Here is a 23,977-nt window from a genome sequence, read left to right as displayed (position 1 = left end):
AGTACTGGAAAATGGGATTGGAATAGATAGATGCTGGGTGGCTGACACAGATGCAGTGACCTGAAGGGCTTCCTTCTGTGTTGTAAAACTCTACGACTATGGATCAGGGATTACAGGCGGAGAACTGAGAGTAATGGGAGGGAGGGAAACCTAAACATTATATTTCACCAGGATGATGGGAGAGGTTTCCACAGTTACAGAGAGTTGATGCTTAGAAATAAAACCCGAGGATCACTACCTTGGAACCTCAAGCAATGGCACAGCAGAAAATGTAGCTAAGAAAAAATTGTTGCAGTGGAGTGCTGTTTTCACTTTTGGGAGGTGTTGATCACAGCACTGGGGGTTCAATTTAAGGCGCACCCATCTGAAATCTGAATTACCAGATGAGGAGGAATGTACAGCTGACACATATTAGGAATATCTCAGTAACTATACAGGAAAAAGCACATTCATAGAAATCATAGAAACCCTACAGTGCAGAAGGAGGCCATTCGGCCCATCGAGTCTGCACCGACCACAATCCCACCCAGGCCCTACCCCCACATATTTACCCGCTAATCCCTCTAACCTACGCATCTCAGGACTCTAAGGGGCAATTTTTAGCATGGCCAATCAACCTAACCCGCACATCTTTGGACTGTGGGAGGAAACCGGAGCACCCGGAGGAAACCCACGCAGACACGAGGAGAATGTGCAAACTCCACACAGACAGTAACCCAAGCCGGGAATCGAACCCGGGACCCTGGAGTGTGAAGCAGCAGTGCTAAGCACTGTGCCACCGTGCCGCCCTTCATGCGAGATTAATTCTGCCGTGTTCCAATCATTGATCACCCTGTAATAACCCACTGTATCAGTTATGGTCATTTCCCAGTGTGATGATGATTTCAAATGCAAGCGGGCACCTGGACAAACACGTGACACCTCTTGGAAACACCACCTCAGAACCTTGCAGCTACCAGGTTCAGAGATGGCTTGTCTGTCTCTCCAAAATAATCTCACCGCCCCCCCCCCCCCCCCCCCCCCGCCACCTACAGCCCCACAGAGCTTGTGCCCTCATGTGTATTCCAATGGATGTAGTCATATGGTCCACTGAATGAGTAATTTACTGTCTCAAATAAATGCAGAACATCCAAGCACCTGGCCAAATCCATCTCATAGCAGTAGTCTACTGAAATGGGGCAAGGGGCCGAGGGGGTGGTGTGCAGAACGACACTGTGCCATTGGGAACAGTCATTCCGATGACCAAGATTGTATTGCTTAATCGGTGCCTAAACTGTAACCAAGCCCATAATCAAGCACTTGAACCACAATCACTCACACGTCAGTGGCAGAATGAGAATGTTTGGAGGTTGATGCTCAGTCATGTCTTTCAATGTTCCTGAAGAGAGGAATCCTTCAGGAACATAGAATCATAGAAACCCTACAGTACAGAAAGAGGCCATTTGGCCCATCAAGTCTGCACCGACCACAATCCCACCCAGACCCTACCTCCATATCCCTACATATTTACCCATTAATCCCTCTAACCTACACATCTCAGGACACTAAGGGCAATTTTTAGCATGGCCAATCAACCTAACCCGCACATCTTTGGACTGTGGGAGGAAACGGGAGCACCCGGAGGAAACCCACGCAGACACGAGGAGAATGTGCAAACTCCACACAGACAGTGACCCAAGCCGGGAACTGAACCCAGGTCCCTGGAGCTGTGAAGCAGCGGTGCTAACCACTGTGCTACCGTGCCATCCATGGAGAGTGCATTTAATGTTTCCTGCATCATTTCATTTAGCAATAAGAAAATGCAGTGAAGAAGGGTGCAATGGTGGAACCAGACTCACCAAAAGGAGAAGCTTACCCCTGTGAGCAAGGGGCAGCAGGGCCCCTCCAAACCCAAAGGAAGGGGCTCACAGAAAAGCTGTGCGTAGGCACCTCTCAAGACAGAGGGTGTATAGAACACTCATGTCTTTTCTGCAGATGAGTGAGAGACAATATTGTACATGCCTCTTTTTCATAGGCACCATGAGCAGGTTCATCATCTGAGTGGTACACAAAAGAATCCTGGCCTTCAGCAGTTCTCCGAGCGTTGGTGACCTTGAATGTCCCTGCCTCTGCCTGCTGTGGACAAGATTCTTTGTTGTGCTCACTAGATTGTGACACGAAGCCTGCTCTCGGTCTAGATCCCACTGTGGTGTGTGTCTCTACACTGGTGGAGGGTGTGGATGAGCACTGTGATGAATTTTCCACAAATGAGTCCTCAAAATCCTCATCTAAGGTGTCTTCAGGGCTGGATATGAGAGGCTGGCTCCCAGTGTTCCTGGGGCACTTGGCTGTGGTGCCTATGAAAGAGTGTAGAGATAATTAGTGCAGAGACACAGACTCTAAGACATGACATTGCACTCGCTGTCTGGAGGATCAGCTGGTGCAGGGTCCTTGCTTGGGTCTGCACCACCGGTCTCAATGTGGTCCCGGTTCCTTCCAACCAAGTGTACTGCATGATCCTCATACCAGGAAAAGGCCCTGATCTCTGGCATCCCACCACTAGTCTCAGACCTCTCCCTCTTATTGTGGGTGAGCTTGGCCTGTGGAGATAATGTGAGCAGGAAGCATGCCAAGGCAGATTATAAGGATGCCTGTCTTGTATGGGTACTGAGTGGAGCCATGTACAGAATGGGGATATGAACTGCCCCAGACAAAAGACCAGGTGGAGATGTCAGGGCATGTGTGGGAGAGTGAGTGGTGATGACACTTGTGCTAGTATGTGAGATCCCTGTGGACTGTCATTCTGCGAATGTGTGAGGAGCTTGTGAATGAGTTGAGAGGAATGAGAAGCTCAGCACACCGCGGTTGTGCAGATGAAATCATTCGTCCATTTGTCTGTATCGCTGTCCTCCTGCGGCCTTAGGTGGCACTTAATTCCACAGACACATCCTCTAAAACTAGGTTGGTGATCTGGTTGGGTTTCTGCCAGCCATCCCCAGGGTAGAAAAGGTCCCTGAGAGGCATCACTAAACCTGAGGCCTGCACACTTCCAGCTTTTGGGGGCCCTCTCTTTCTTGGAGCAGTTCTGGGCTGCATTCATTGAAAGATCTTTGTGCGGGTGAGATTTAAGTATGGCACCTGGAGTTCGGATCTGTTTAGGTCACGGTGGGTCAGGCAAATCACAGGCCGCCCGATGACTAAATGGCATGTTTCTAACTGATGAATATTTAATGAGCTGAGAGGCAGATAATTGGATGCAAGAACACACTGCTTTTCCTGCCCGCCACTGCACTCTGTCCACAGAGGGGAAAATCCCACTCATAGTTAAAAGAGTAGATGGGAGGATGCCCAGAGGATGGCTACAAGGTTTTCAAGGAGCTGGTACAGGAAAGATGGATCAAATAGCCTTCTCCTGTAACATTTGATTTTCAGTCTTCCCATAGTGTGCATATATAAAATAGTCTCCTGTGCTGTTATTCTACTGCTCCTTGTTCAGCATTAAATGGGGGCGGCATGGTAGCACAGTAGTTAGCACTACTGCTTCACAGCGTCAGGGACCCAGGTTCGATTCCCGGCTTGGGCCACTCTCTTTGCAGAGTTTGCACGTTCTCCCCGTGTCTGTGTGGGTTTTCTCCCACAGTCCGAAAGACGCATTGGTTAGGTACATTGACCCGAATAGTGACCGGAATGTGGGGCGGGACATTTTGCAGTAACTTCATTGCAGTGTTAATGACTTGCTTGTGACTAATAAATAAATAAATTGTGTGCCTTGGATAGGAGAAAGTTTTAGTTGTAAACTTGGTTTTCTGACACGCACCTATCCACAATCAAGCATTAATAAACCCTATAATTATCTTTTAACAACAAATTGATTCTTTCATAGCTTTATGTTTTTAATATGCCCATGATTCCTCTGAACAAAAACTTGTACTCTTGCCTGACATCGTCTTTTATTCCTTCCCTCTCAGATGGAACCACGGAATTTAGCATTGGTATTTGGCCCAACCCTTGTCAGGACATCCGAAGACAAAATGATTGACATGGTGACACATATGCAAGATCGGTACAAAATCATTGAAACATTAATACAGCATGTAAGTTTAACCTTTCTCGTTATGATTGAATTATATGAACAATTGTTTTGAGGGGAATTAATAAGGAGTGCTAAAGAGAACCAAAACCTATTATATAGAATAGTCATGCATGGACTCTGAATGGAGTAAGCTTGTTGAACCAATGGCCTTTTCTCACTCCAGACCTCCTTAATGCGGTTATATGGCCCATAGCCATGTTGTTTTCAAGGAGGCCTGATGTTAGTAGCCTGAACTACTACATCGGCATGCAATAGGCTGGTGCCTACAGTAGAACGATCATGGCCAGAATTTTATGTGCCTGGGCTGGGTGCATGTCTGACCCAGAAGTGTGTAAAGTTTTGCGTGAAGACACCGGGAGCGTTTCCTGACATCATCGCGTATGTGCATCACAAATCAGATATGTGTCCGCTGGTAGTTAAAGGGCCAATTAAGGCTATTAAAGGTCTAATCTGCAAGAATTTTACACTGGCCATGCTATTCGTAGCTCATTACCTGGGCAAAATGGGTGGGCACTCATTACATTTTTGCATTTCCTCATCCAAGGGTGGGATAAAAGATCCCTGGAGCAGCAGCAGTTTCTCCGTGATAGAGTTCACAGTGGCGTGAGTAGAGAGTTTAGTTTGAGTTTCTTAGTTATTGTTCAGCATTTGAGGTGTGACTTTCTCCATTTCAGGACTTCCCTGGAAGGTTTTCTTGAGGGTTGGAGTACAGTGTTTCATCATTTGCAAGGCACAGGTCCTCTGCATCTTTTCCAATGGGGATAGTCTACTTTGCTGGTGGGATCTCCTCATAAGGAAAAGAGGGGCAGGAGCAAGAGGAGACAGGGGAGCATAGGCAGTTTCCCTCTAAGAGGAGGGGCACGGGCTCAGTTGGTGCAACACCAGGGCAGGAGGGGATGACAAAGACACCACTACCCAGTGTATACTGGCAGCACACCAACAGCCTGAAAATGTCTGAAGTACTGTACTGCAGGAAGCTATGTCTCTCCAGGAACATGGTGACATCCTTTTAAGAAATTATAGATTCTGAAATTGCCTCTAACTGCATGGTCGGTCACCCCGTGCCAGTGGTATTGAAGGTGACAGTGCCCTCAATTTCCATGCCTTCATTTCAGGGCTCAGTGAGGGATTTGTGTGTTGTCTCACAGCGCATAGTTATGTCAAGCTAGTGACTGATGCTGTCTTCAGACATGCCTGCACTTTCATCAACTACTGGACAGACAAGGGGAGATGATGGCCTAGTGGTATTATCGCTAGACCATTAATCCAGAAACTCAGCTAATGTTCTGGGGAACCCGGGTCCAAATCCCACCACGGCAGATGGTGGAATTTAAATTCAATAAAAAATATCTGGAATTATGAATCTACTGATGACGGTGAAAACATTGTCAGAAAACCCCATCTGGTTCACTCATGTCCTTTAGGGAAGGAAATCTACAGTCCTTACCTGGTCTGGCCTACTTGTGACTCCAGAACCACAGTGATGTGGTTGACTACCAACTGTCCTCGGGCAACTAGAGATGGGCAATAAATGCTGGTCTGCCAGCGATGCACACGTCCCACAAATGAATTTTAAAAAGCCATGCAGAGAGAAGAAGATACAATGGCTAGTTTCTCCTACATCCAGTGTGCTAGAGACTGCATGCATGTGGCCATTAGAGCATCACCAGGGGAGCAGGGAGCTTTCATCCATAGGAAGGGTACCACTAGATAAATGTGCAGATTGTCTGTGACCACAGGGCACAGATTCTGCAAGTATGTGCCAGTTATCCAGGGAGCTCTAAGGATTCATACATCTTGCAGGACGTCCAGGTACCAAGGCTGTTTATGGCTCCTGCAAGATTGGATGGGTGACCAGTTCTATCTCTTGAAGAGGCAGCTGATGACCCCACTATGTCATACAAGAACTGAGGCAGGGGAGAGATACTACAGTCATGCATCCACAAGAGTGGTGGTGAAAAGGACCATCGGGTTGTTCAAGATGCACTTCCGATATCTTGATCAATCTGGGGATCATTGCAGTATCTGCTAGAGTATGTCTCCCTCATAGTTGTCACCCTGTGCAATCTCGCTCTGACAAGGGGGGACGCAGTGGAGGCTGAGGAGAACAAGGCTGGATCACAGGCTTTGGAAAATGACTGCAGTGATGGGTCAGAGAATGTGCCTGGGGTTGCACAGGGTGAGGACTTCAAGACGGATGATATGAATAGTCGGGGGGGGAGGGAATGCATTGATCCATTGAACCTTCAGCTAAGCATCCAAAGCATGGAGGCTGACAATCCAAAGGCAATGTCTCACTCGCAATAAAACTTTCCTTCAGAGCCCAACCCAGAAACGCTGTGGTGATGTGAATGTGGAGCTATTATGATTAGTAAGTTCGGAGGTAAGCTGAAAATTGGTGGTGTGGTAAATAGCGAGGAAGAAAGCCTTAGATTACAGGATGATATAGATGGGCTGGTCAAATGGGAAGAACAGTGGCAAATGGGATTTAACCCTGAAAAGTGTGAGGCAATGCATTTTAGGAGTTCTAACAAGGCAAGGAGTATACAATGAACGATAGGGCGCTAGGAAGAACAGAGGACCAGAAGGACCTTGGGTCAAATGTCCAAAGATCCCTGAAGGCAGCAGGACAAGTAGATAAGGTGGTTAAGAAGGCATATGGGATACTTGCCTTTATTAGTCAAGGTGTAAGATACAATAGCAGAAAGGTTATGATGGAATTGTTTAAAATGCTCCTTAGGCCACGGCTAGAGTACTGTGTGCAGTTCTGGTCACCACACTATTGGATGGCTGTGATTGCCCTAGAAAGGGTGCAGAGGAGATTGACCAGGATGTTGGCTGGACTAGCGCATTTTTGCTATGAAGAGAGACTGGATAGGCTGGGGTTGTTTACCTTAGAGCAAAGAAGACTAAGGGTGGGACCTGATCAAGGTGTACAAAATTATGAGGGACATAGATAGGAAGAGACTTTTCCCCTTAGTAGAGGGGTCTGTAACACGGGCCCAGAACCTCACAAGAGTCAGTGTGTTATCAATATCACAGTAACAACTTGATCTTGGGTGGGAGCAGTTTTCACATCTGCTCCTGCCCGTGCCAACTTCAGCGCACCCCAAACTTCAAATTCTGCGCAATGTTGTTTATGTACACTTGTCAATGAGTTATGGAGTAGTATTAACAACACAGAAGATCGTGCTTGATACAAAGGGTTTAAAAAGTATATTTGGTGTATATTTAGGTCACTTTTAATATATGTTCATAATTAAGATTTTGTGTTATTGTGATTCCAGCAAATATAAATGGAAATTTCAAATCCCATTGTAAAGAATTTTCACATTTCTGTTTATTGGCCTTGTTATAGCTAATCTACATTATTGATTGTCTGAAAACTTTAAACCAGTTCAGTTTGCTGATTAATCTGCATGTACTGAATTCTCCCAAGGCCAGATTCCCATTGCTCATTTTTCAACACAAGAGAAGCTGTAAGGCAGCACGGTGGCACAGTGGTTAGCACTGCTGCCTCACAACGCCAGGGACCCGGGTTTGATTCCCGGCTTGGGTCACTGTGCGGAGTTTGCACGTTCTCTCCGTGTCTGCGTGGGTTTCCTCCGGGTACTCCGGTTTCCTCTCTCAGTCCAAAGATGTGTGGGTTGGGTGGCTTGGCCATGGTAAAATTGCCCCTTGTCAGGGGGATTAGTAGTGTAAATATGCGGAGTTACGAGGATGGGGCTGGATGGGATTGTTGTCAGTGCAGCTTGATGGGTCGAATGGCCTCTTTCTGCACTGTAGGGATTCTATGCTTGAGTTCAGGAGAATTCAGTGACCACAAAACCTTAATGGGAGCACATCTTTCCTTGATATGTACATTATATAAGGTTTGGTATGCCAAATGTATTTTATATGAATTAAAATCTTTGGAATGTGATACTGCTTTGAAATGGTGACACTTAAGGTTGGCCATAATAAATAATGAATTTATAAGCATATTATTGATTTTAACTAATGTAGATGTGTTGTTTCCGTGGCTTAGTCTCTCAATGTATTAATGTACAAATGCAGAGTAAACACCTCTGCTTAGCATTAATCCAGTAAGAAGTTTAACAACACCAGGTTAAAGTCCAACAGGTTTATTTGGTAGCAAAAGCCACACAAGCTTTCGGAGCTGCAAGCCCCTTCTTCAGGTGAGTGGGAATTCTGTTCACAAACAGAGCATATAAAGACACAAACTCAATTTACATGAATAATGGTTGGAATGCGAATACTTACAACTAATCAAGTCTTTAAGAAACAAAACAATGTGAGTGGAGAGAGCATCAAGACAGGCTAAAAAGATGTGTATTGTCTCCAGACAAGACAGCCAGTGAAACTCTGTGGGGGTTACAAATAGTGTGCCATGAACCCAATATCCCGGTTGAGGCTGTCCTCGTGTGTGCGGAACTTGGCTATCAGTTTCTGCTCAGCGACTCTGCGCCGTCGTGTGTCGCGAAGGCCGCCTTGGAGAACGCTTACCCGAATATCAGAGGCCGAATGCCCGTGACCGCTGAAGTGCTCCCCAACAGGAAGAGAACAGTCTTGCCTGGTGATTTTCGAGCGGTGTTCATTCATCCGTTGTCGCAGCGTCTGCATAGTTTCCCCAATGTACCATGCCTCGGGACATCCTTTCTTGCAGCGTATCAGGTAGACAACGTTGGCCGAGTTGCAAGAGTATGTACCGTGTACCTGGTGGATGGTGTTCTCACGTGCATTGGGGAAACTATGCAGACGCTGCGACAACGGATGAATGAACACCGCTCGACAATCACCAGGCAAGACTGTTCTCTTCCTGTTGGGGAGCACTTCAGCGGTCACGGGCATTCGGCCTCTGATATTCGGGTAAGCGTTCTCCAAGGCGGCCTTCGCGACACACGACGGCGCAGAGTCGCTGAGCAGAAACTGATAGCCAAGTTCCGCACACACGAGGACGGCCTCAACCGGGATATTGGGTTCATGGCACACTATTTGTAACCCCCACAGAGTTTCACTGGCTGTCTTGTCTGGAGACAATACACACCTTTTTAGCCTGTCTTGATGCTCTCTCCACTCACATTGTTTTGTTTCTTAAAGACTTGATTAGTTGTAAGTATTCGCATTCCAACCATTATTCATGTAAATTGAGTTTGTGTCTTTATATGCTCTGTTTGTGAACAGAATTCCCACTCACCTGAAGAAGGGGCTTGCAACTCCGAAAGCTTGTGTGGCTTTTGCTACCAAATAAACCTGTTGGACTTTAACCTGGTGTTGTTAAACTTCTTACTGTGTTTACCCCAGTCCAACGCCGGCATCTCCACATCATAGCATTAATCCTCCAGTATTTCAACCACTGGCATGATCTGCCGTCATCCAGGATTGCAACACTATTGTAGACGGGCCACCGGATATTAAAACTAAACTTGATAGTTCCCAGCTTTCCCACCAGACATGAATTCCAAGTTTTGTATTGAAACCTGATAATGCCCTTGCAGAAATAAATCATCAGATAACAAGGCTGCTCTTCATCCCTCTCTATACACAGCCAGTATAACATGTTCCTTTCTTTTGGAATAACTAATTCCAATTCATTGAATCAGTTCAGCATGGCACTGAGCACAGTACAAGTTAAAGTCCACCTTGATTGCGATTGTGATCATTTTCTTTATAATCTTGTCCCAGTGCCAGAGGCATGACACACACACACATGCGCGCACGCACACACACACAGGCTATACTTACTTTTGCACTCCACGTAGGTTCCCCTTGACTATTTCAAGATTTAAAAACTCGCTGTAAACCTTTCCGTTGTGATGTCACATTGGTGAGGTATGAATATTCAGTCGGGGGTAATATATTTCAGGGAAGCCCTTTAATTATATTTAAATTTATTGAAAGGGCATTCCCACCCAGCATGGAAAATCGGGAGGCGAGATCTCGCCGGCGAAAATCTAACTTCCCGACTCTTGTGAGGTTCTGGGCCCGTGTTACCGTTTATAGTGACAGCTAACAAGGGCTCAAAAGCACCCCCTATATCTCCAAAAATTATCTGGCCTATGTTTTGTGTATTCTTGATGTCGGACTCCAAAAATCAGCGCTTAAAACAGAAAAAAGAGAAAACAGAAATTCAGATGAGATTGTGCTCAGATTGTTTTCAGAATCCAGAATATTGGGTGGAGTTGTCAATTACAAGGTTCAAAGTTACAGGGGGAAAGTTTAAGGGAGATGTGCAGGAGAAGGTTTTCATGCAGAGAATGGTGGGTGCCTGGAACGCGCTGCCAGAGGAGGTGGTGGAAGCAGGCATATTAGAAACATTTAAGAGGCATCTGGATTGTTACATGAATAGGGAGGGAATAGAGGGATATGGACCGAGTAAGGCCAAAAGGTTTTTTTTTTAGTTTAATCAGGGCATCATCATCGGCACAGGCTGGGGGGGCTGAAGGGCCCATTCCAGTGTTGTACTTTTCTTTGTTCTTTGTTTATTTTTTTCTCAGGGTAATCGGTTTGTTTGCATTTTTTCCAGTATGATTGGTTTTTCAATGAAGACCGGGACATGGATGAAAAAGTAAGTACTCTTTAACCTAGCTCATAAGTATTTAACAAGATCTTCTTTTGAAAAGAAAATGCAATTCATGAACCAGAAGAGAATGCTTAATAAATTATTTAAAAACTGGAAATCTCTAACTGAACATAATGTAGAGAATAATGGCCTGGCACTTAATAAATGCAACATTCTGAAAATAAATGGAGAGATTCCTAATTTATCAGAGGGCAACTGGCATCAGTAGATGCAAAAGTGAGTTAGAAATGATCTGAGCAGCTTCTATACATGGGCTTAAATACTTGTCAGTGAAATTAATCAAGAAATCCCAAAATAAATTTTTAAAACTAAATAAAAGCTCCTACAAACTTGTAGATATTACGTGAGAAACATCTTGACTAAGAACCATAGAGATTTATTGCATATAAGGAGGCCATTCAGAGTAATTCAAAACCAAGTCTTCTGCTTTGCTATCTCCTCATAGCCAATAATGGAATTTAATTGGGGAACATAGCGGCCAGGCCCGTTTAATTACAGAAGAGGTAGTGCGTCAGCGGCGGTGGGAAAAACCTCCTGCATTTCCGTCAAAGGCAGGAAGGGGCTATTGTGAGAAACTCGCCTGCTCATGGCAAGATGTCAGTTAGGCTCATTAATGAGTCAATTGACTTTAATTAACCTCGATAGGCAGGAGCTAGCGAATGTAGACTGGGGGCGACAGTTTGAGGGTAAATCCACATCCGACATGTGGGAGTATTTTAAAAGTCAGTTGTTAACAATTCAGGACATCCATGTCCCTGTAGAAATTAAGGATAAAGATGGCAAGATATGGGAACCCTGGATGAGAAGAGAGTTTGTGAGCTCAGTGAAAAAGAAGAAGGAGGCATACATAAATTTCAGGAAAATGAAAAAACAGATAAGGCGCTTGAGGAATACAAAGGTAGCAAGAAAGAGCTTAAACAGGGACTTAGGAGGGCTAAAAGGGGCCATGAAATGCCTTGGCAAGCAGAATTAAGGAGAATCCCAAGGCTTTTTATGCGTATATAAGGAGGAAGAGAGTAGCCAAGGAAAGGGTGGGTCCACTTAAGGACAGTGGAGGGAATTTGTGTGTGGAGCCAGATGAGGTGGGTGAGGTCCTTAACGAGTACTTTGCATCAGTATTCACAAAGGAGAAGGATATGGTGGATGGGGAGTGTAGAAAGGCGGATGTTGACATTCTAGGACATGTTGAAATAAAAAGGGAGGAGGCATTGGAAGTTTTGAAAAACATTAAAGTGGGCAAGTCCCCAGGACCAGATAGGGTCTATCCCAGGATACGGAGAGAGGCAAGGGAAGAAATTGCTGAGGCCTTGACCAAAATCTTTGTATCCCCTTTAGCCACGGGTGAGGTACCAGAGGATTGGAGAGTAGCTAACATTGTTCCTCTGTTTAAGAAGGGCAGAAGAGACAATCTGGAGAATTATAGGCCTGTGAGTCTTACATCAGTGGTGGGAAAATTATTAGAGAACATTCATAGGGACAAGATGTACTCACATCTGGAAGAGAATAGGCTTATTAGCGATAGTCAGCATGGTTTTCTGAAGGGGAGATCGTGTCTCACAAACTTGATTCAGTTCTTTGAGGAAGTGACAAAAACAATTGGCCAGGGCGGGGCAGTGGATGTTGTATACATGGACTTAGTAAAGACTGATAAGGTTCCTCATGGCAGGCTAATACAGAAGATGAAGTCATATGGGATCCAAGGTGAGCTGGTAAGGTGGATACAAAACTGGCTTGGGCATAGAAAGCAGAGCGCAGCAGTGGAAGGGTACTTTTCTAACTGGAGGTCTGTGACAAGCGGTGTTCCACAAGGATCAGTGCTGGCGCTTCTGTTGTTTGTAATATATATCAATGATTTACAGGAAAATATAGTTGGTCTGATTAGTAAATTTGCAGATGATACAAAAATTGGGGGAGTAGCGGATAGTGAGGAGGATTGTCAGAGGATACAGCAGGATATAAATCGGCTGGAGACCTGGGCCAAAAGATAACAGGTGGAATTTAACCCGGACAAATGTGAGGTGATGCGATTTGGAAGGTCTACTGCAGAAGGAAAGTATACAGTAAATGGTAGAACCCTTAGATATATTAGCATACAGAGGGATCTAGGCATGTAGATCCACAGTTCCCTGAAAGTGGACAAGGTGTTCAAGAAGGCGTATGGCATGCTGGTCTTCATCGGTCGGGGCATTAAGTATAGGAATTGGAAAATCTTGTTGCAGCTGTATAAGACTTTGGTAAAGCCGCATTTGGAGTATTATATACAATTCAGGAAAGATGTTGATGCATTGGAAAGGGTGCAGAAGAGATTTACCAGGATGTTGCCTGGTTTTCAGGATATGGACAATGAAGAAGGGTTGATCAAACTTGGACTGCTTTCATTGGAGCGTCAGAGGATGAGGGGGCGACCTGATAGAGGTTTGCAAGATTATGACAGGCTTAGATAGAGTGGATAGTCAGAGTCTTTTTCCCAGGGTCGAAGTGTCAATTATTCGGGGCCGTAGGTTGAAAATGAGAGGGGGAAAGTTTAAAAGAGATGTAAGGGGCAAGTTTTTCACACAGAGGGAGATAAATGCCTGGAACACACTGCCAGAAGAGGTGTGGAAGCAGATTCTATACCAACGTTCAAGAGACATCTGGATAGATACATGAATAGGCCGGAATAGAGGGATATGGACCATGTAAAGGCAACAAAATATTAGATTAGAGAGGCATCTTTGTCGGCACAGACTTGGTGGCTGAAGAGCCTGTTCCTGTGCTGTTCTTCTTTGATTCCACCAGAATTTAGTAGTGGCTCAGGGATTAAATGGGAACCACAAGACTTTCTGGTGTCTCCAGAATATCTCCCAATAAAATAAAATTGAACCCTGCCCTTGCCTCTAACCCACCAGACACCCTCCTACTTTCACTCACCTGTGTCCAGGGACCTAATGACGATCCTTGATGAAGTCTTTGGAACATTACCAGCAGCAGGCACCAGTCTTGGTGACACTATCAGCAATGGAGGGCTGCCAGTCTTCAAGTCAGAGTAATACTCTCTCCTTCTGTTACCTCCTGAGCACCAAATAATATTTTCCTTGCAGAGAAATTTGCATCTAACTTTACTATTCTGACTGACCTGGGATATATGAACACATATATGAACTCGTTCAGACAGGAGTAAATATTTGCTACCAAGAAACAATGTTTAAACATTGGAAGTAAAATTGGAAATAAAATACTTGCTTTTGTATAGTACTTTTCACAATCACCAGATGGCTCAAAGTGCTTTACAGCTGATGAAGTACTTTGGAAGTGTAACCAATGTTGTAGTGTAGCAAACATATCATTGAGACAAAATAAACTTCTTTAAAATTTATTTTGATGTTCTAGGCTCCAGTTGACCATGTAGGTAATGCAGAGTTACAGCCAGTACCAAACATAGACCATCTGCTGTCAAACATTGGAAGAACAGGAGGAGCACCAGGGGATATCTCAGGTAACAGAAAACTTTAGTTCTGTATAGGTCTGATCCTTCTAAACTGATGTGCCATGGTGTAGAGTAGAAGGTAGCAGATATGAGAAATGTCAGTGTCTTAGAAAGAATTCAAAATAGCTTCAAGACTTTTCCTTTTGAACTTTGTTTTATTTTGATTATTGTATTAGCAATGTAGCTAAATAAGATTTGAAATGAAAAGCTTGTATTAATTCAAATGTTGATCACTTGAATTAAATATCAGCTTGAATTCTAGGGTGGCATCTCGGTTTTGTGCTGGAGAATATGCATCATTCTCGATTTCCAAAGGGAAATTCCATTGTATTTTAATAGCACGGCCTAAACATGTTTCCATTCATGACTGAGCTTATTTTCATTGTGTATTCAAACTAACTGGGTACATTAACAAGATATCTAAAGTTACTCAAATAAGGCAGGGGCGCATCTATTTACTCAACTAATTGATTTGACATGGCATGACATCTTATAACACATCCTGCAAAAATTCTATGCAAACTGTGTCTAATGTGACTTGTACTTTGTATAAAATGTCTCAAAGTGAAAACGCCAATTTTTAAGAGATGACTTATCCTATTTATTAAATAGATGGTGCTTCTAACAAGTTACTTCAATTTAACTGTAAGACTTTAATATATTGTATATTCTTGGAATCTTCATATACGGTCTTCAAATATTTCCTGAAGTCTTTGGGAATGGGTTCAGCAATCACCATTCAAGCTCACGTACGCATTAACTTTTAGTCAGTTCCCGGTCATTTGGGAAAGCTGCTGGACAGACTGGTTGAGCAACAACCTGGCATAGACATACTCCCGAATCATACCTGTAGCCAATGTCTCAGACTTCTCCATCACCAATCCTGGGTAGGTCTTGTTCCACCAGCTGGACAGAGGCACTGGAGACGGTAACACAGTAAAATATATAGTTGGAAGGCATGGTCATGGGTGTTGCGTTGTGGCATTCGAGTGTCGCCAAAAGATTTGAGGCTTAGGAACAAAAGGTATTTATTGATAACAGAAACTGTCTTAAAGAGACAGACACCACATACACAACATCCCTCCCCCTTTATCTTTCTTATACAATCTTCAAAATTGATTTACTCAACCCACATCCTACATTATTATAGGCACAAGCTAGTCATTTGTAAATCGATGTAGCGATTGTGCAGTGGAGGGATCTGGAAGCTTGCATTTAACATAACACTTCTAGAAAGCTTCAACTATGCACAGTTCCAAATATAGTCTTGCAAGGGATTCTTCCATACTAGACTTGCTGCTTTCTGAGTTCTGTCCTAGGCTACGCACTGACCAAGGACAACCTATTTTACTCGGCGGGCTGTGTCACTCTCCAATCCACCGCTGATCCTTTTCTCTGTCAAGCACTTTGCAATGCATTTAGGTACCATCATCACAATATCAACACTGTCTTGTGTCGCAATAGTTCTTGCACAATCTTGCTTTGTTACTTGTGAAGGAAATGGTCATGGTACTCTATTTCTGATACTTAGGTTGTGTGGTAAAATTTCTTCTCTTTCTAATTTTCCTGTTCGTCATCTTTTCCACCGACCATGTTATCATATTGGTTCTCGTGCATTTCTATTAGTGTAATCATTTCAGGAATCTTGTTCTGACATGCAATCTCAGTTTCCTTCTCTGCCTGAATTGCTGCTTTGTCTAGTTCTCTCTAGCACATCTCCTTCAGCTGAATGGCTTAGAAGATTTTGGCCAATCTTCTGGTCAGGCCTGAGTTGTCCTTTATTCTAATTCATCTGCATTCACAATCCATTTAGTTTAGTCATTTCTGAGTTCCTTCCAAGGTGAATCCACCATTCCCTTCCAACAACACTTTTGATAATGATCGCTCCTTTCTCACGCTTTGCATGTTTTCAGACAACTGACACATTTGTTTTGTTGTAATTGCAAGAAACTCTACTTCTATATTCATCTCTTCTTCCTTCTTCTTGTTTTTTTTTATTAGACAATTCTCCTGAATTGCTAACTTGGTCCAACGGTTGTGTTCTCTCTTTGGTTTGTCCATTACTAAGTCCTGCTCAGCATTCTCAAACACTGGACAGTTTCTGCTGCTCTGCAGAATGCCAATTTCTGTAAGCTTATTTGTGTATTCCACACAGCTGGTAGTTTAATCATTCAATTGGATCTGTAAAGGATTCTGAAACTGTCCAGTGTTTGAGAGTGCGGAGCAGGACTTAGTAATGGACAAACCCAAGGAAAGAACACAACTGTTGGAGCAAGTTAGCAATTCAGGAGAATTGTCTAATTAAAAAAAAAGATGATGGAAGAAGTGATGAATGTAGAACATAGAACATTACAGCACAGTACAGGCCCTTCGGCCCTCGATGTTGCGCCGACCAGTGAAACCAATCTAAAGCCCCTCTAATCTACACTATTCCAATATCATCCATATGTTTATCCAATAACCATTTGAATGCTCTTAATGTTGACGAGTCCACTACTGCTGCAGGCAGGGCATTCCACGCCCTTACTACTCTCTGAGTAAAGAACCTACCTCTAACATCTGTCCTATATCTCTCACCCCTCAATTTAAAGCTATGTCCCCTCGTGCTAGCCAACACCATCCGAGGAAAAAGGCTCTCACTATGCACCCTATCTAATCCTCTGATCATCTTGTATGCCTCTATTAAGTCACCTCTTAACCTTCTTCTCTCTAACAAAAACAACCTCAAGCCCCTCAGCCTTTCCTCATACGATTTTCCCACCATACCAGGCAACATTCTGGTAAATCTCCTGTGCACCCTTTCCAACACTTCCACATCTTTCCTATAATACAGCGACCAGAACTGTACGCAATACTCCAAATGCGGCCGCACCAGAGTTTTGTACAGTTGCAACATGACCTCCTGAATATAGAAGAGTTTCTTGTAACTATAACAAAACAAACGTGTCAGTTGTCTGAAAACATGCAACGCATGACAAGGGAGCGATTATTATCAAAAGTGTTGTTAGAAGGGAATGGTGGATTCACCTTGGAAGAAACTCAGAAGTGGCTAAACTGAATGGATTGTGAAAGCAGATGAATTAGAATAAAGGATAACTCAGGCCTGACCAGAAGACTGGTCAAAATCTTCTAAGCCAATCAGCTGAAGGAGATGTGCTAGAGAGAGCTAGACAAAGCAGCAATTCAGGCAGAGAAGGAAACTGAGATTGCATGTCAGAACAAGATTCCTGAAATGATTACACTAATAGAAATGCACGAGAACCAATATGATAACATGGTCGGTGGAAAAGATGACGAATAGGAAAATTAGAAAGAGAAGAAATTTTACCACACAACCTAAGTATCAGAAATAGAGTACCATGACCATTTCCTTCACAAGTGACAAACCAAGATTGTGCAAGAACTATCGAGACACAAGACAGTGTTGATATTGTGTTGACGGTACCTAAATGTACTGTAAAGTGCTTGCTAGAGAAAAGGATCTGCGGTGGATTGGAGAATGACACAGCCCCCAAGTAAAAAGTATCCTTTAAAAAGTATCTGGATGAGCACCTGGCACATCATAACATTCAGGGCTATGGGCCCAGTGCTGGCAGATGGGATTAGGTGGGAGTTCAGGTGTTTCTAATGTGCCGCGCGGACTTGATGGGACGAAGGGCCCCTTCTGCACTGTATGATTCTAAGACAGTGGCTCACCGCCATCTTCTCAGAGGCAATTAGGGATGGGCAACTATTTTAAGCTTTGCAGTGAAGCTTAAATCCCACGAATAAATAAAAACAAAACGATACTGTATCTCTCTCTGCATTGTCAACAGGCTCTCTGAGTGAAAGGCCTGTTCGCCTGCCTTTCAGTAGTATAAAAATCTGAAGAGAAACTTGGAAACACAAATAACCTCTCATCTATGTTGATGCTATCGGGAGTCAAACAGTAACAGCTATGGATAATCAATTGATGGCACAGTTATCGTTACTGTTCACAAGTTGACATTCCAGATTTCAGCTGAAAGTCGCTTGTGATCTTTTTATCACTCACAAAAGTATAATGATTGAAGTGCAGTTTTATTTTATGTAGTATGACCAATTGTAATATTTACAGACTAGCAATGTTTTCTTGCTTGATTTATAAAAGCAAATTAACTAGTGACCCAACTAATAGTAGAGGGAGGCAATGGCCTAATGGTATTATTGCCAAACCATTAGTCCAGAAATTCAGCTAATGTTTTGGGGACCCAGGTTCGAATCCCACAACGGCAGATGGTGGAATTACCTGGTCTAGCCTACATGTGACTCCAGAGCCACAGCAATGTGATTGACTCTCAAATGCCCTCCAAGGGCAATTAAGGATGGGCAATAAATGTTGGCCAGTCAGCAACGCCCATGTCCCATGAATGAATAAAAAAAAGGACTGAAACAACCAAGTTTAAATTCCAGCCTTTGTTGATATTTACACCTCCCTCAGCTACGCTGTATTTTGTAGCAATGAGGATTAGATGAAATGCATAGCAAATGCTCGTAGAGTCACGTTAGTGATACTGTATTTAATCCTTGAACTGGCTCAAAAGTAACCACACTTATCTAGCTATCTTGTCAGCCAGAGTTGTTCTTGTACTTCTGGGAACCTACAAAAGGCAGAAATTGGAGACAAGATGCAAAACTCAATTTTAAAAAAAAGGTAACTGATTAAAACTTCAGGAGATACTTTGAAGACCTGTAGGATATAATCTCATCACTAAGCTGACCTTTCCATTCATAATAAAGTCATGATTATTGGTGCCTGCTATGTTTATGATACAATCTATCTTTAAAGGATTTTTTTGTATGAAGAAAAATGGAATTATCTAGTAATTCAAATTAAGGAATTGCAATAGTGCAAGACAGGAGGCTTGTTATCCAGTAATTCATGTAAATGATTTTAAACTAACAGTATCTGAGCTGTATCCCACAGGTTTCCATTGCACAGTCTGTTAAAGCAATTAGGCAACAAGGAAAAAAATATACACAAAGGGCTGTAGAGCAGCATCAAGGCTATCTTATCTAAAGACTTAGGGCGGCATTTTCCGGCCATGCTCACCCCAAAGTCAGAAAGTCCAGCCTGAGGTCAACGGATGTTTGCATGACCCTACCCCCGCCACCATGATTCCTGTGGCAAGTGGGTGTGACAGGAAAATTTCCCCCTTAATGTTTTCAGTCTAAATTCCTCTGCTGCTTTAGTGCAGGCTTTAGTTTGCTCAAAGTAAATGAGTTAATACCTGAATCAAAATTGTGCAAAGAGTAATTTGGAATGAGCATGTTAAGCATACATAAGAGATCAACACCCTTCATAATTCTGGCTTTGGTTCTATTTCAGCCAGAGGTAATATTAGTAGTAATTGATATCTGGGGCTTAGGCTGTTAATGCTTTGAACATTATTTTCAAAATACATTTTCAAAGGAAATATGCTTTCACTATTTAGAATACTGATGCTTGTACTGCATGTGATATAATTCACAGTTTGATATAAATTATTAATGTAAATTGACCCATTTGTTCATTTAAACTATTCTGATAATTAAAACCAACATTATACATTTTCAGCAGAATGTGGGATGGTGGCAGATGAACATTCAGGCTGTCCAGAGATGGGTTATACCATGGTTTGAAAATGATTGCATCAAAACAGGCGCTGTTCTTTCTTTATTTTGTGTGTGTTCTTTAGGTTTTTCCAACATGTGTTCTTCTAATAGGTTTTTCTCTGCTAATGAATGACTCCGTAAATCTCCATCATGTTTTATCACTTTGTGAAAAAAACTGTAAAATCAAGTTTATTTTCCATATTTGAAAGACAACTTGCATTTACATGGCATCTTTAAAAAAGTATTAAACATGCCAAAAACCTGTAAGCATAGCGTGTATTTCATGCTATTATGATGACAACTGTGCCTTCGACAATAGTTGTTGTGGAGATCTGAATAAGCAGCAAAGTTTTAAATTTTACATATTCTCTAGATGTGGGTGTCACTGGCAAAGCCAGCATTTGTTGCCCTAGATAAAACTAAGGGGCACACTGGGCTGCATTAGACAACAGTTAAGGTCAGCCTCATTAATGTGGAGTTATATACAGGCCAACTGGGTAAGGACAGCAGGTTACGTTCCCAATAGGACGTTAGTAAAGCAGCTGAGTTTTTATTACCATTGGATACTTCATGGTCATGTTATAGATTTTTAAAAACTGAATATAAATTCTCAAACTGCCATGGAGGGATTTGACCTCATGTTCTTTGGAATATTAGTCCACGTCTCTGGATTAATAGTTCAGTAACAAAGTCACTACAGATACCCCATTTTCAGTCTATTCATTTAGAAGTATCTGAATTTTAAAGGAGAACCTCTACATGGTTTGTAATTCTTGAGAACGAAATACATAGAATGATTAGACGTAGGATGAAACACATATTGTCTAACATGGTGTGGTCGCAAGTGTCATGGTGGAGATGTAACTGGTGGGCACTGGCAGTGAAAATAAGGAAAAAGCAGTAGATGGGTCAAGCAGAAGCACTCCTTGAAACATTATAAATGTGTATTGGTAGATGGCTTCCTTCCCCAGCTTAAAGAGAACTTAAATAGGCATTTGCATTTCTTAGGAAATTTTAAATAAACTATGATTAATGTGTTTAAAGATAGTTTGGCCGTGCAATTAGCTCATTAAATGCAACAGTGCTGAAGTTTTAATATTTAAATGCACAAAAGTGATAAGGATGATGAGATGTAGGAGTCTTGGCTGATTTTTAAAAAGCTTTTTTTCCAATTTCCTCTCTCTGATGGCTGTTTCCTTAAAATCTTTCTACTGTCTCTTATTCCTAAAGCGGACCCTGTGGAGAAATAAACTGGGTATGATTTGGCTCCTCTATTGCATTGTTGATTTAAAAATAAACACATGTTTGTTATGTTGAGGGAGTGCATTCGCCTCGGGTTTGTGCGTGATCTGCAACATCTGTGTACACCCCAGTTAACAAATTAATAAAGAGCATCAGCTGACGGGTCTTTAAAGAAAATTGCACCTTTATTTTTTTCACCAGAATTTGCTACATAATTTTTGGTTTTCCCATGTTTATGCCTCATCGAGTATCATTCTCAATTGAATAGGTAAGATTGTAACAGATGCCATGATACTTGTGCAAATCATTGAAGTAATCTATCTAAAATTCTAAACATTGGCCTAATTAGGATTTGACTGAAATGGAAACTTTTTCCTGAGTCTATAAAACTGCAAGTTAACTTTATACAGTTAACTTTATACTCATGCACGCATGCAACTGACATGATGCTCCAGGTTCTGGAATTGACACCATCCAAAAATGATACACATTTAATCAGTGACAAAATTGAAACATGCCATCACCCATGTAACCTGGGCCACGATGACCAACTCATAAATTATATCGCCGGGGAATTTCATTATTGACGGGCAGAAAATTAAATGCCTCCTCCCACTCCCATCCTCCTGCACCATCACCACTCACCAAAAAATTTGATGCACCGTATATGCTTCGTGATACCTTTTTGCTTTTCTTGCGTGCAGTTCCACAATTGCCCACAACAGTACCTGACAATATTTTCCATTGCTATTACCAAACTCAGATGATTGGATCAATCTTGTCATTGCTCTTTATAGTTTTTAAGCTGCTGATGGTGTACCAGATTGTGTTCCAGAACACGTGTCACCTCCCCTCTTACCTATGCCAACAACTGCAGTTACCATCTCATGCAGAGTGTAAACTATACCATTTGAGTTATAGGGTTATTTATTATTGAGTTGTCCAAAAATACTCTTTCTCAGACTTTGGTGCAAACCAGAACAAACAGAATACATGCTGTGTTACTAAGATTAGGGAACATGCAGATAATCACACTGAAGGGCTTGTGTAGCTCTGTAGCATCTTGACATGTGATTGGATCTACTAGCTGCAGGACCACTGCTTCAGCTAATGAGATTCTTGTAATTGATGTCATGAATCACGTTAAGGTGGTGCATGTGATCAATGAGAAATGTAGTCTTTGTGTGTTCAGAACTGTAAGGGTTCATATGGGACTGGGTAAACCATGCCACCAACGTTATGCTGTAGAGAGTCTCATTTCTGTAGTAAAATGTAGTTGTGAGTGTGGCAGAAGTCGGCATGAAGATAGCACCCAATCAGGACTATATCCTGTATATATTAATATATACATATATAATCGTGTTATTAATAAACAGTTATTGTTCAACCATTCAAGCCTCTAAATCCCTTCACGGGATAACATGCAATCTTACAACATGGTGACAGCACGTGAAGGATCCCAAAATTTCTAAGAATGAATCATAGAATCGTAGAATCCTACAGTGCAGAAAGAGGCCATTCGGCCCATCGAGTCTGCACCAACCACAATCCCACCCAGGCCCTATCCACATATCCCTGCATATTTACCCACTAACCCCTCTAACCTATGCATCCTGGGACACTAAGGGGCAATTTAGAATGGCCAATCAACCTAGCCCGCACATCTTTGGACTGTGGGAGGAAACCAGAGCACCCGGAGGAAACCCACGCAGACACAGGGAGAATGTGCAAACTCCACACAGACAGCGACCCGAGCAGGGATTCGAACCCAGGTCCCTGGAGCTGTGAAGCAGCAGTGCTAACCACTGTGCTATCGTGCCGCCCGGTGAAGAAGTGTATGGGGGAGGGGAGGTGGCTACATGATCCAACAGGCCAAAAGCGGAGAGGCAATCGTTCTACAGTTGGAGTCTGGGACTCGTTGGGTTTACAAACTTTCTTATCGCTGTCCAATGCATATAGTTTTTTTTCCAAAATAAACCTGCTCATCTATCTGCCTCATTCCTCATCAATTCCTCACAATCATTACATTTGGTGGAACTTTTTTCTGTCATTTGCTGTAAGTTGGGAGAACAGTCCTTGAAACACAACCTTTTTAAGAAATGCTGCTGCATGTGATAACCCCCATGAGTACCATGGGGAAACTCTAATTGATCTCCTGTGAGGCTCATTGAATACGAGTTCCCTTGGTAATAGACAATGGCCTGCTCAACTGGAACTCATCACCTGAGCCCTTTATAAGGCGGACATCTGGAAGGGTCATCAGAACTGTTGTCCCGGTTGGGACTTGTGTATGTATGCCATGGAATAGTGGCTCTATTTTGTGTTTAGCAATAAATACAATTCCTTTCCAGTTGGGCTTCCTGTGTTAATACAGTGGCGATGAGGAACAAGGAACATTTTGGTTAATTTTGCCTTTCAACTAACCCAGTAAAACAGTAATGTGGAGATTTGAAAATGCCGCTGTTCGGAAGATTGGAGCCGATGATGCAGGTGTGAAGGATTGGCCCCAGTACGCTGAATGAACAAAATATTTCTTCTGGGCAAACAGGAAAGGAGGGGACGACCAACAAAAAAATCATCCTCCTGACCGCTTGTAGGGCCCCAGCTTTCAGCGTCATAAAGGATTTAACCTACCTGGCAACCCCACATTCAAAATCCTTTAATGAACTGATAAATTTGGTAGCGAACCACTAGGACCCCAAACTGTCTGTTATATTGCAGCTTAACACAGCCAATAAACTTACTGGGGAACTGGTTACGGAATTCTTGATGAGACGGCTGAAATTGGCAGAACACCGAGTACGGGCCAGTACCTCCGGAAATGTTAAGGGACCACTTAGTGTGTGGAATCAATAATATAGCGACCCAAAGGAAGCTACTGACTGAGTTGAATCTGGACCTTAAGAAAGCCAAAAAACTGGCCCTGTGAAAACGTGGAGAACGAGGCCCAAGAGCCTCAGGGAGCCATACACGGTACCATCCTCAGCCTTGGGCAACCCCC

The 23,977-nt window shown here is 42.9% G+C and overlaps 1 protein-coding gene across 3 annotated transcripts in view; it reads left to right on the top strand.

Annotated features, from left to right (window-relative positions):
• LOC144500763 (rho GTPase-activating protein 23-like) overlaps positions 1-23,977 on the top strand; it is a 369,135-nt gene that overhangs the window by 321,015 nt on the left and 24,143 nt on the right. For all 3 annotated transcript variants that reach the window (XM_078224177.1, XM_078224178.1, XM_078224179.1), the window contains 3 exons: positions 3,948-4,073; positions 10,599-10,640; positions 14,025-14,130. In XM_078224177.1, coding sequence (XP_078080303.1) covers positions 3,948-4,073; positions 10,599-10,640; positions 14,025-14,130 — 274 coding nt within the window. The remainder of the gene's footprint in view (positions 1-3,947; positions 4,074-10,598; positions 10,641-14,024; positions 14,131-23,977) is intronic.

Source organism: Mustelus asterias, chromosome 11 (assembly GCF_964213995.1).
Source record: "Mustelus asterias chromosome 11, sMusAst1.hap1.1, whole genome shotgun sequence".
Taxonomy (NCBI): Eukaryota; Metazoa; Chordata; class Chondrichthyes; order Carcharhiniformes; family Triakidae; genus Mustelus; species Mustelus asterias.
Note: the sequence above shows the minus strand (reverse complement) of the source record. Positions and strands in the feature narration are given on the sequence as shown.